This window comes from Mixophyes fleayi, chromosome 9, assembly GCF_038048845.1.
Source record: "Mixophyes fleayi isolate aMixFle1 chromosome 9, aMixFle1.hap1, whole genome shotgun sequence".
In the NCBI taxonomy this organism is placed as follows: domain Eukaryota; kingdom Metazoa; phylum Chordata; class Amphibia; order Anura; family Limnodynastidae; genus Mixophyes; species Mixophyes fleayi.
The window spans coordinates 116,570,757-116,583,891 of record NC_134410.1 but is presented as its reverse complement, the minus strand read 5'-3'; the positions used below and the strand labels follow the sequence as shown (position 1 = coordinate 116,583,891).

Sequence of the window (13,135 nt, the reverse complement as noted above, 5' to 3'; positions counted from 1 at the left end):
AACGTTGTAATCAATGGTGAATTTTCACATGATTGGTGAATAAAAAGTTGTTCTTTTTAAAAAAAATATATGCAATGCTGGAACTGAAATAGAAGGTTTAGATTAAATGTCTGAGGGAAAACCACTAATTACGGTGGTCAATAGTTCTGTGAGGGTTACTAAAGGACTACATGGCCGGTCTATTGAAGGACTATACGGTAGATGTGCTACAACTTTGAAATGGAAAAGTGGAGGCGTTGCCCATAGCGACCAATCAGATTCTAGCTATCATTTATTTTGTACATTCTATCTGATTGGTTGCTATGGGCAACACCTCCACTTTTCCTTTGTAGAAGTTGTAGTAAATTTACCTCTTGATCACCTAAAATTCAAGTTGCTTAATATTGCTGATGCACAAATAAATATGGAACTAGGAGCAATAAGTTGCTATAAATCAATTGAATCAATGGATAATAATATTTAAAAAAAATAAAAACTTGAAGTAGCATCCTTGACATAAACTCAGACCCAGTATTGGCATTAGTAAATTGACTTTTCATACTATATTTTTAGGCTTTTTAATGCACAGTCTCTTTAGAAAAAAAATAAAAATATTCCTTGTAAGGATCCTGAGCAGGGGTTCAAATATTACTACATTTTGTTTAATTACTATAACAAATAAAGTGGTCATTTTTTCATTTTTTAAGCTTGCCCACCGCCTGCACACAGTGGAGGCAGCCATTTTGTCCCTCACACCGCAGTGTTGTCGCTGGTTCCTTGTGAGCTGATAGGCTACATCCTCATGACTATATTGGTCCGGTTCACAAAATGGCTGCCTGCACTCTCAGTTGTCCATTGGTAAACTTTAGTTTAGTGTAAATATGTAAATATGTAAGCACAGTCTGATAAATATTGTCAGGTATGTCAGAGCCGTAACATAAAATTTTAGCGCCTGGGTCAAGAAGCAAAACTACCGACCCCTAGACCTCAATTTTAACTAAACTAACCTAAAATATTCATAAACTGCGCCCTCCTTCAGCGTTGCACCCTGGCCGGACACCCGCAGTCCTAGTTACAGCCCTGAGGTACAATATACAGCCGGATAATCTGATATTTCTACAGTACAAACACTGCACAGAACAGAGCCTGAATGCCGTACGCTGAGGTCGGGAGGAATGTCTCCTCCCAAGTACAAACCCAGTACTATTTATAGATGTGCAACCATATATTTCTGCCACACGTGTTACTTAAAAATAAAATACAGTTATAACAACCCTGTATGTGTCAGTCTGGGACATTGTCCCCGTGTCATACAGGCGACTTTGTGAGGTAGATGCTAATCATGACTGATCCATGTAACAGGCATAGATAGCATTGGCACTGAAGCATATATTTAAAGGGCTTGTAATCAATGGGATTGTTGTTTAGTGAGGGTGTGTGTAGCATTATAATGGTAGTAACAGGCTGACAGTGTGACCATTGTTTACCGTTGTTCTCGGTAACTGCTGTATGAAGTGTTAACAGAGGTCTCCTGGACAACAGGCTGCCTGCCACTGACCACAAGGGCCAGCCCTGGGGCGGAGGAACGTGGTTGCCAAAACAGCAGCCGTCTAACATTAAAACATATAACACTGGAAAAAAAAAAATAGTTCAGAACCAGCCATGAGCAAGGCAGATTACTCAGGGTGAGCCAGAGACAACCGTTTAATGCTGTAGAGCTCTACAAATATCACAGTCGGACCATGGGAGCGAACTGCACGTCCTGTCGAAAGTCCAAAACTTCTCCGCATACACCTGAGACAGGTAACCAACAGCCTATGCAGACAGTTGAGGGAGTCGTCCTGCTCCATAGTTGTTTCACTACTAGATTCCTGTCACCGTCACTTGAATCTTTTACACCCGTTGTAGATTTATTTGTTTTTGGGGGGGTTTTGTAGGTTTTTTTGTTTTTTATTTGATTCTTAGAAATGTGACCGTGGTAGATTTGGAATATTTGATAGTAAGTGTTATGGGTTGGTTGTGTGGAGTTTTATACCAGCCTGGCCCACCGGTGACTGTCCAGGTGTTGTGAAACTACAAGTCCCAGCATGCCATGACAAGCCTTCAGCTGGCTATCCACTGGCGAAGCATGCTGGGGCTTGTAGTTTCACAACATCTGGAGAGACGCAGGTTGGCCGTGCCTGTTTTATACAGTATCACATGTGTATCTGGAGAATATATGTGTAAATATCATGATTTTAAGCAGTTCACAGATATACTACAAGTGTCATTGAAGAAAATAAGATTAACTGATTCATAGGGGTATATATATTTACTAAACTGCGGGTTTGATAAAGTAGAGATGTTGCCTATAGCAACCAATCACATTCTAGCTGTCATTTATTTAATACATTCTACAAAATGATAACTAGAATCTGATTGGTTGCTATAGGCAACATCTCCACTTTTTCAAACCCGCAGTTTAGTAAACATACCCCATAGTGATTGGAATTTGGAGCCCCAAAATGAAAATCTTTAAATACACAAAGGTGCCACATGCTATGAAGACTCTCCTCACTTCCTTGAGGAACTAATGCAGGTTTTGTGGTTCGTTAATGAACCTCATTGTGTCAGATATGAGGTTCTAGTTGTGTATTGTAAATATAAGATCTGATCTGTGTCTGCACAGGTGCATTGTGGGAATACAGTCTGTACGGTTATTCGCTGTTCTTGGCTGTGTATACTATCTTGTATATGGTTCCAGCAGACTTGGCGTCAGACTAACAAGCCTGAATGTGTGATAAATAGTCCTACATCAGCCTCCAACTTCATAACCTTACAGGACATTAAGTCTATGAGGACACAGCTTAACCTGATATCAATTTCTATTGCTATATTCTACTTTTCTCTCCTCAGAAAAATTAAAGAACAGTAAGATCGTATTTGTGGTTGGTGAGTATCACAGTGTAACAGATGTTTCAGAGCAACTTTTTATAGTCATGTACACCCTTGCAAAGGTACTCCTAGGCAAACTGAGGGGGGGGGGGGGGTTCCTAGTGCCTGGAAACCCCCTTCAAGCCTGAGGCACTGTATAATTGAGGTGGCTGCACCCTGCTTCCGCTTCACACGGCTCTGCTTGAAAAGGGAGAGCTACGTGCACCTAACAGTAGTGCAGGCAGCATTGCCCATGTATATTATGGGGATAGGAAGAGTTGGAGAGCAGCCAAGCACTGTCTAAAATTATAGCCACGCCCCCATGCATGCTGGTCACGCCTACTGGTGGCATGGTGTGGAAACCCCCCTCTACAAATCCTGCGTTTGCCCCTGATACTGTAGTATAAATGTTTAAGTACCCTCCCTCTAACTGTACACCAAATATCCCCTTTATTAAGTGCCCTTAATGTCTGTAAATGCATGCTGAACGATCCTGTATGTGTGTAATAATCATATAATATGGATGGAGAGGACAATGTTACCCTTTAGATCAGGGGTGCCCGTACTTGTGCCACAGGATATGTTTTGCCCGCACTACCCTCTGTGCCACAGCGTGGGACTTGGTGAACACTGCCCTCATAGTATTATCCTATATCTGTATAAATGCCCTTTATGTTAGTGTGTACACTGCTCTACATGACAGTTAGAGAGCACATTATACCTTGTTTTGTTTGTTTTAAACTGTTGCAGTAAAAATTCCCAATCTAGAGCAATGTTGTGTTTTACCAGCTGGATAATCAAATGTAAACATGATGTCACACCGTGTCTGTCAGTACATCCACAGGAAAGAACGCTTAGAGAACACTTTGGCACTATAATATTATTTAATTTTTGTTGTTTTTTGTTGATCTTTTTGGTCACTCTATTATTCATACACTTTCAACACTACAAATTGAACAAATAAAAACAAGGCAGAGGCTGCGTTCCAGGGACAGTATCCAGAAGACACCGCAACGCATATCACAGCTGTGGTTCGAAGTGTGATAGGTTCAAAATCATACTTGCCGACTTTCTGACTCTGGTTATGTGTCGGGGGTAGGAGGGGGCGTGGTGATGTCTTTGCGTCACCATAGCTCCGCGACCCGCTATAAAAATGCCGAAATTCACGGCATTGAGTATCTGGGGGCGGGGCTTAATGATGCAATTAAACTCTGCCCCCAATACTCAATGCAGTGAATATCGCAATTTTTAGGAACCCTGGACGTTTGCCTACTCTTCCTGGAGTCTGGTAGAACTGCCAGAAATTCGGGAGCCTCCCAGAAATTCCGGGAGAGCAGGCAGTATGTTCAAAATGTGTTGGAATTTCTTGCAGTCTCTAACCTTCATTCCCTGATCAATTTTCACGTTTCAGCCATGTCTTTATATGATCAGACAGAGTTTTTAGTCCTGTTGTCCCTGACATGACACGACTCCTCTGAGCCGTCTGCTTTGGATACAGCTGTATCTAGAGAGCAGCTTTGCTTTCTATACCAATAAAGTCATGAATGTGAACAACTCTGCTTGATGATATAAATACATGTCGGGCCTGATTCATTAAGGAAAGGAAAGCAAAAAAAAAATGAGTAACTTTTCACCTGGGCAAAACCATGTTGCATTGGAGGGGGAGATAAATTTAAAATGTGGGAATTAATAATTGGGGTAGGGCATGTCCGAGATCAACTTCAAATGTCCGTGTAAAAACACAGGTCTCCACTGGTCATGCACTGAGTAGTTGTAAGGTGTGTCCATTTCTGACCCTTTCAGGTGGACCAGGCTCTGGCAAGGGGACCCAGTGTGAGAGGATCGTAGAAAAATATGGCTACACCCACCTGTCAACCGGAGACCTACTGAGGGCGGAAGTGTCCGGAGGATCCGAGCGAGGAAAGACTCTGTCTGCCATCATGGAGAGAGGGGAATTAGTGCCTTTGGTAAGGTCAAAATTCAAATGAATGAGCATGATAGATAAAATTACTAATACCTAAATAATCTATCTATTATAGAGTTGTTTCATATATAACACATCTCCAGGGGAGGGCTGGCCAATTTTAGCCCAGGATGGCAAGAGTCAACTCAGGAGCCTATTTTAAAGGAAATAATATGCAGGTGGCTCAGTGACCCAGCCCCTGCACTTCTCCTTTACAAGCTTTCCTACAAAGGAATTGCACACATGAAATACATGTTTCTAAAACTTTATACCGTTCTGTGTGTTTGCAATATTCATCTAGGTGGCGCTGTTTTGCTGGTCTTTATACCATCTTAGCTATATCTTATTTTAAGTCTGTTTATTGGTTAATCTGCTGCGTTAACCCATTTGCATTTTTCACCCCTGTGCTGAGCCTGTTTTGTCACTTTTTGAATGGTCACATTTCAACTTCGGTATCAATCATATGATTTGTGTTTTTTGCACAGAAAATCTTTTTTTTTTTACGTTTTCAGTAAATAGCACTGATTTCTTTATAACCCCAGGTTAGACTGCACAGTAGTTTCCTGAAGGTGGCGCAACAGAGGAAAACAAAGCACAAAGACAGCCTAATGCATAAAATAAGGAGTCAATATCCTTTATAACCCAAGCCTAGAATACTAGTTCTAATTTCCAGGATGTGGCGTAATCGCGGAAACTGTTTCACATTTACTCAATTAAAGTAGGGCACAGAGTTGAAAAAAGAGGGATTGTCTGAATAGCTGCTGGTGTCCCGATAAGAATGGCTCCCCCTTTGTGTGGGTTGACTTAGCATAAAGAGGTGCTGAAACTAATTTTATGAACATAAATATGTATATCTATGACATACTTGCCAACCTTTTTAAACTTCTTTCCAGGCAGGGGGGCGTGGTTGGGGGCGGGGAGCAGTGAATCGCGTCATTTTGCGCGTCAAAATGCAGTTTTTGTTGCGGGGAGGGCGGGGCCAAAATGACGCGATTCACAGAGAATTGTCATTTTGACAGCAAGATGCCGTTTGCGGGATATTTGCCTGCTCTCCCGGGAGTCCGGGAGACCTACCCGAATTTCGGGAGTCTCCCGGACATTCCGGGAGAGTTGGCAAGTATGATCTAGGACTGCTGATCAACAGGCAATCCATAAACAGAGGCTCTTTTGGTTGATAGAGGGGGCTGCCCCTTTTCATTTATTTAAATATGGGGGAGGGTTGTTTGGTGATGAAGATTTGATCAAGAGCAGACCCCCCTTTCCCCCCCACACACTTCAAACAAGGGTTTACCTTTTTAAACACTGGGGAGGGGCATTGTGGCTCTAAACGTTCCTCTACTCTAGTTATAAACAGTATTTATTTGTTATTCCTCTACTGCAGTGGGAATCGCCCTTTGCAGTTACCGGCTGTATGTAAAGTGCGAGTTCCGCTCATCCTGAGCGACCGAGGGTTTAAACACAACAAAGTACTTTAAAGGTTCTAATTGTTATTAAGTAACTGAAATGAGACCAAGTTACATTGGGCAGTACAGTGGCCTAGTGGTTAGCACTTCTGCCTCATAACACTGGGGTCATGAGTTTGATTCCCAACCATGGCCTTATCTGTGTGGTGTTTGTATGTTCTCCCTTTGTTTGCGTGAGTTTCCTCTGGGTGCTCCGGTTTCCTCCCACACTCCAAAAACATACTGGTAGGCTAATTGGCTGCTATCAAAAATTGACCCTAGTATGTGTGTCGGTGTTGTCTCCCTGTCTGTCTATCTCCCTCTTTGTCTGTCTGTGTGTGTGTCTATATTAGGAAATTTAGACTGTAAGCTCCAACGGGGCAGGGACTGATGTGAATGAATTCTTTGTACAGCGCTGCGGAATTAGTGGCGCTATATAAATTGATGATAATGATGGAAACTCTCAAGAATCAAAGAAAATTCTTCAGAAATAAAAGTTTACTAATGTAGCTTAAATGGAAGACATTCTGTAAATAAAATGTAACAGAAGTTGAGCTATTTAGAGTGATAAAATGTAACATATGTAGCAAACATACTTCAGCATTTAAAATAAAGATGTTTGGGAAATATTTTTGGGTTAAATAAAATAACATTTATCATATATTGTATGCATTGCAAGTTTCCATTTAGGCTTGGACCATTGCTGGATTCCCTGGTACATTTGATAGTCAGTCTGAGTCTGGATGTAAATGACCAGAGGGAATAATCTGTGCACTAAAATAACAGAGAAATTGTGATTTCTACCAAAATCTTGCTAAAAAAAATTATAGGATTGTTCTGAATCCCTAATCAAAGATTCATCACGTCTTCTGTTTAGTTATTGTTTAATCACATAGCTTATGGCGCCCCCTGCTGCTATGCCTGGGACTACATGAAAAAATTGAAAACTGCCGGAAGGAAAACGAGGGCACTTTTGACTTCAAAAACATTTTGTGAATATCCTGGGGCAGGTCCGTTATGGCTTCTGTTAAAGACATAACATGTTCTGTTAATACTGGTGGAAACTGTACCCCAAAACCTCCTGGTCCACCAAGCTCATAGGTGTGGTCTGCCTCAATGTACGGAGAAATGGCACTCGTGCCCTGTAATAAAGCTGGCTCCATGTATAGTGCAGTGCTTATAATAAATAATATAAAACCAGGCACTGTGGCCCCCTAACAGAGAGATCCCCCCACTTATTATGGCCCTGTTAGGCTGTGTAGCGCTGGGACTGGTTGAGGATTTAACCTTATTGTTATGCAGTACATAGTATATGGGAGCTGTTTTGTTTCCTTAAAAAGATTTGGGGCTAGATTTACTAAACTACGGCAACCAATCAGATTCTAGCTTTCATTTAGTTAGTGCATTCTACAAAATGACAGCTAGAATCTGATTGGTTGCTATAGGCAACATCTCCACTTTTTCAAACCCGCAGTTTAGTAAATATATCCCCTGATCTCCTCCACCTTGATTTGATGAACTGCCCATATGTATAAAGGACCATTATGTGTACAGTGATACAGAAAACACATTGTCATGTAGCTGTTTCCTTCTTCCCCAGGACACCGTTCTGGATATGTTGAGAGATGCTATGATTGCCAAGGCAGATACCTCCAAAGGATACCTCATAGACGGATACCCTCGTGAGGTCAAACAGGGGGAGGAGTTCGAGAAGAAGGTGAGCAACGTGTCGCCTGTAGTTTTCGTGTCCACATTGTCATTATAAATCTTCCACGTTGGTTCATCATACATTTAAAGGACACCATTTGTTTGGACCGCGTTAATTTTCTTGTAGTCTGAGCGTCTTTTTGCTATCGTTCATCTTCTGCTAGTCCGTATGTCCCCGCTTTTAAAGTGGGCGGGAATAAAACAACCTCTGGCCAATCGGATCATCGATCTGTTCACAGCAGCACAGAGGAGACGAGTGTGCTGGTTTTAGTGACCTGTCCACCCGTGTGACTATTAGGGGGGGGGGGGGGGGGGTGTATGGCTGCAGGTGACAGGATGTGAGTAGGAGAATGGAAGCGAGTCACAGACTGACAGTTACATAGCGGAAGGAGCAGGGATCCAAAACAGCACAGAGCACCGCTGTGAGGCGCCAATTAAACTAATGCAGGAAGACTGTGATGTCAAACGCAGCAAAACCTAGAAAAGAAGATTTCATCTTCTTTATTATAATTGTTATTACAGACTTGTCATTACATAAAATACAAGGTACCCCAAATATACGTTGATCTAATATGAAACGGCTTCTTGTGACATTCTTCGCTGTATACATAAACGTTTCCATGACGTTTATTTACATTGCAGGCAGCTGTAGGACTAGACTATTGTTCTCTGTTATCAGACAGGTCAGAGTCACAGAGGCTATCTGCAGCGTCCTCTCGGAGACAGGAAATCTGATGCGTATAGGAAACCTTTACATATGTGCTTGTGAATGTTACCTGTAGGTATTTGTAGTCTGTGTCTGGTGATCTTACTGAGGTGGGTCTGGTTCTGCAGTCTCTGTGGCTGTGCAGCCAACGTCTTTCTGTTATCCATGGGGAAATGCTTCAGGTCAGGCTGTATATTGTGTCATGTTACCCTGTCTCTTGTCTATACACCAAATATAACCTGCTTTACTGTTGGACATATGTGTTATAGAGATCAGGAAATAAACTGTAGCCAGGAAATTGATGTAATCCCATCATTAACCCCTTCACTGATTGTCATTGTAGACTGACATAATCCCATTCATAACCCTCATAACCCCTTCACTGCCTGTCATTGTAGATGTAGATAATCCCATTCATAACGCTCTTAACCCCTTCACTGCCTGTCATTGTAGATGTAGATAAGGCCATTCATAACGCTCTTAACCCCTTCACTGCCTGTCATTGTAGATGTAGATAATCCCATTCATAACGCTCTTAACCCCTTCACTGCCTGTCATTGTAGATGTAGATAATGCCATTCATAACGCTCTTAACCCCTTCACTGCCTGTCATTGTAGATGTAGATAAGGCCATTCATAACGCTCTTAACCCCTTCACTGCCTGTCATTGTAGATGTAGATAAGGCCATTCATAACGCTCTTAACCCCTTCACTGCCTGTCATTGTAGATGTAGATAAGGCCATTCATAACGCTCTTAACCCCTTCACTGCCTGTCATTGTAGATGTAGATAAGGCCATTCATAACGCTCTTAACCCCTTCACTGCCTGTCATAGACTGACATAATCCCATTCATAACGCTCTTAACCCCTTCACTGCCTGTCATTGTAGATGTAGATAATCCCATTCATAACGCTCTTAACCCCTTCACTGCCTGTCATTGTAGATGTAGATAAGGCCATTCATAACGCTCTTAACCCCTTCACTGCCTGTCAATGTAGATGTAGATAATCCCATTCATAACGCTCTTAACCCCTTCACTGCCTGTCATTGTAGATGTAGATAAGGCCATTCATAACGCTCTTAACCCCTTCACTGCCTTTCATTGTAGATGTAGATAAGGCCATTCATAACGCTCTTAACCCCTTCACTGCCTGTCATTGTAGATGTAGATAAGGCCATTCATAACGCTCTTAACCCCTTTACTGCCTGTCATTGTAGATGTAGATAAGGCCATTCATAACGCTCTTAACCCCTTCACTGCCTGTCATAGACTGACATAATCCCATTCATAACCCTCATAACCCCTTCACTGCCTGTCATTGTAGATGTAGATAAGGCCATTCATAACGCTCTTAACCCCTTCACTGCCTTTCATTGTAGATGTAGATAAGGCCATTCATAACGCTCTTAACCCCTTCACTGCCTGTCATTGTAGATGTAGATAAGGCCATTCATAACGCTCTTAACCCCTTCACTGCCTGTCATTGTAGATGTAGATAATCCCATTCATAACGCTCTTAACCCCTTCACTGCCTGTCATTGTAGATGTAGATAAGGCCATTCATAACGCTCTTAACCCCTTTACTGCCTGTCATTGTAGATGTAGATAAGGCCATTCATAACGCTCTTAACCCCTTCACTGCCTGTCATTGTAGATGTAGATAATCCCATTCATAACGCTCTTAACCCCTTCACTGCCTGTCATTGTAGATGTAGATAAGGCCATTCATAACGCTCTTAACCCCTTCACTGCCTTTCATTGTAGATGTAGATAAGGCCATTCATAACGCTCTTAACCCCTTCACTGCCTGTCATTGTAGATGTAGATAAGGCCATTCATAACGCTCTTAACCCCTTTACTGCCTGTCATTGTAGATGTAGATAATCCCATTCATAACGCTCTTAACCCCTTCACTGCCTGTCATTGTAGATGTAGATAAGGCCATTCATAACGCTCTTAACCCCTTCACTGCCTGTCCTAGACTGACATAATCCCATTCATAACCTTCATAACCTCTTCACCGCCTGTCATTGTAGATGTAGATAATCCCATTTATAACCCCTTCACCGCCAGTCACTGCAGGTCTACATAATCCCATTCACAGTAACGTCTTTGCCACTACAGATTGCGGCCCCATCACTGCTGCTCTACGTTGACGCCGGCTCTGACACGATGGTGAAACGGTTACTGAAACGCGGTGAAACCAGCGGCCGGGCTGACGACAATGAAGCCACCATCAAGAAGAGACTGGAGACTTATTACAAGGCCACAGAACCCGTCATTGCTTTGTATGAAAAAAGAGGCATCGTGCGCAAGGTACAGACAGCCCGTGACGCACGTCCACGCGCTCGCTAGGTGTATAATACCTGGACATAGCGGGGAATGCGGTGTTATTACATGTTTAGTGGTAGAATGTAAGATACTAAACTAGTATTCTTGAGAATGCAGCCTATCAAGTCACTAGAAATCAGTGACATCACTGAGGCACGCTTGTTCCTAGTGAACCAATCCGTTGCATTCCCAGGAATATTGGTTATTGGCGTGCAAGGAGTGTTGATGTGCGGTTGAACTTTTTACCTCTCTGCTAATAGGATAAATTAAAAGGGACAGTTCAATGAGGGGGGGGTGTTACACAAACTAAGTAATAGACTATCCAGCGGTCCTTCTCTGGGGCAGCCCTGTAGACCTAATCTCATACCATAGTCTATGGGCATCACTGCATGGATAGCCCTAACATTGCCTGGTCATGTGATCCTTTATTTAGATTTAGAATGTTCGGTCATTAACATCAGTCTCTGTCCTAATAGAACTTACTGTCTAAATTCTCTTCCGCACAAACTCTCACACACGAAGATCAATTTCATCAATAGCCGATTAACCTAACGGTAGGTCTGTGGATGTATTGCACTAAGGCAAAGACACCGCCTCATTAGACACCAGCACTCGTCCAATCAGGCACCATCGTTTATGAAACGTGTTTCTAATATGATCATATTTCAGATGTCATGAGTGTTTTATTTTCCGTTGTACTGTTGTGTAGTTCCACCTGCCTAGCAACAAAGTATTACAAGCGGAAATCGTATTTAAATTGTGGAAGTAGTGCACATCGATTATGTACCCTAAAGATAAAGCCGTGTGTTCGGTGTATCTGAGAGTATTCCCTCGAACAGAAGATTCTAAACAGTGTAAAAAACGTCCATCTTGGAATAGCGATACATTAGCACGTGGCCTATAGGTGTTCCACGTCATCACAATAAATATATATATGGTTTATGTATGCATACTGAAAGGAACATGTTTTATTGCACGTAGAGAGAATTTATTGATAGTTACGGTGCTTTGGGCTGATGATTGGAGGGGGTGATGTTCTGATAGTTTTACGGAGAAACGCGTCAGAAAAGAATATTCACGTATTCTTTATCTTTCCAACAGATCAACGCAGAGGGATCCGTAGACGATGTCTTCAAACAAGTGAGCCAAGCCCTGGATGGCCTTAAATAAACACCTACGCAGAACAACAACAAAAATGCCTTATTTTATTATTTTCTATAAACAAGAGTGTCTAGCCTTATTCTCTCACCCTCCCCAAAAAAATAATACAATGCATATTTGAAAACAAAAATAACAAACACAGCCCCAGAGTGTTTTAGCCTTCGGCCAACCTAATATTATTCTGTCTGCCTGTCATTGGTTTCACACGTCACGCCATCCCCTGCCAGATTCTTGAAAGAATTTACTCTTCGTCCCGTAGGAAGGTGCGTTCTCTCCTCTCACCCTGACCCCCTCTCTGTCTGTCCCCAGAATGTTGATATCCTCGCTCTCTTCCTGTTTTCCTGAACAGTAAACAACTTCAAGGAAATATTTGCGGTCCCTTGCGTGGCTCCCGAGTGTTTTTCTTCGCTACTTTTTTCCACTCTCTCTCCCTCCGGCCGGAGACATTCCTTTCCAGAAAGGCAAAAGGTTGCTTGAAAAATGCGTCACCTCAGGAGCCGAGCGTGGCTGTTTATTGTTCGTGTGGCCTTGGTCAAAGTGACAGGATAATAAGATCCTTGCTGGAGGGTTATGTGCTGAAGCTAACGGTTGGGCTGTTTCCGCTGGGAAGGCTGCCGTCTCCTTGCAGAAAGCTGGAGGGTCACCTCTGACCTTGATATGAAGGGACAAGCCGGTGGGGGGTTTTGGTGGATAGGAAGAGCAGGAGACCGGATGGCGCATTGTCCTCTAGGAGGTGTCTAATATGAAATGATGCTGTTGTCACATATGTTATTTTTCTGCAGAAAGTGATCCTAAGTAACTTGAATGGAATGTTGGAACAGGAAAAGATACTTAACCTCTCCTCACCCGGGGGGGGAAGGAGTAAGGTGTTGCTCGTGCCTTTTGTGTGGGTGAATTAAAGTCATATTTCACTTACAAGGATCTGACGAA

The 13,135-nt window shown here is 42.5% G+C and overlaps 1 protein-coding gene across 3 annotated transcripts in view; it reads left to right on the top strand.

Annotated features, from left to right (window-relative positions):
* Positions 1-12,572, top strand: part of AK1 (adenylate kinase 1) — a 55,790-nt gene extending 43,218 nt beyond the window's left edge. For all 3 annotated transcript variants that reach the window (XM_075185158.1, XM_075185159.1, XM_075185160.1), the window contains 5 exons: positions 2,875-2,910; positions 4,696-4,859; positions 7,898-8,014; positions 10,838-11,029; positions 12,146-12,572. In XM_075185158.1, coding sequence (XP_075041259.1) covers positions 2,875-2,910; positions 4,696-4,859; positions 7,898-8,014; positions 10,838-11,029; positions 12,146-12,214 — 578 coding nt within the window. In that variant the 3' untranslated portion in view covers positions 12,215-12,572. The remainder of the gene's footprint in view (positions 1-2,874; positions 2,911-4,695; positions 4,860-7,897; positions 8,015-10,837; positions 11,030-12,145) is intronic.
* The last annotated feature ends 563 nt before the right edge of the window (positions 12,573-13,135 follow it).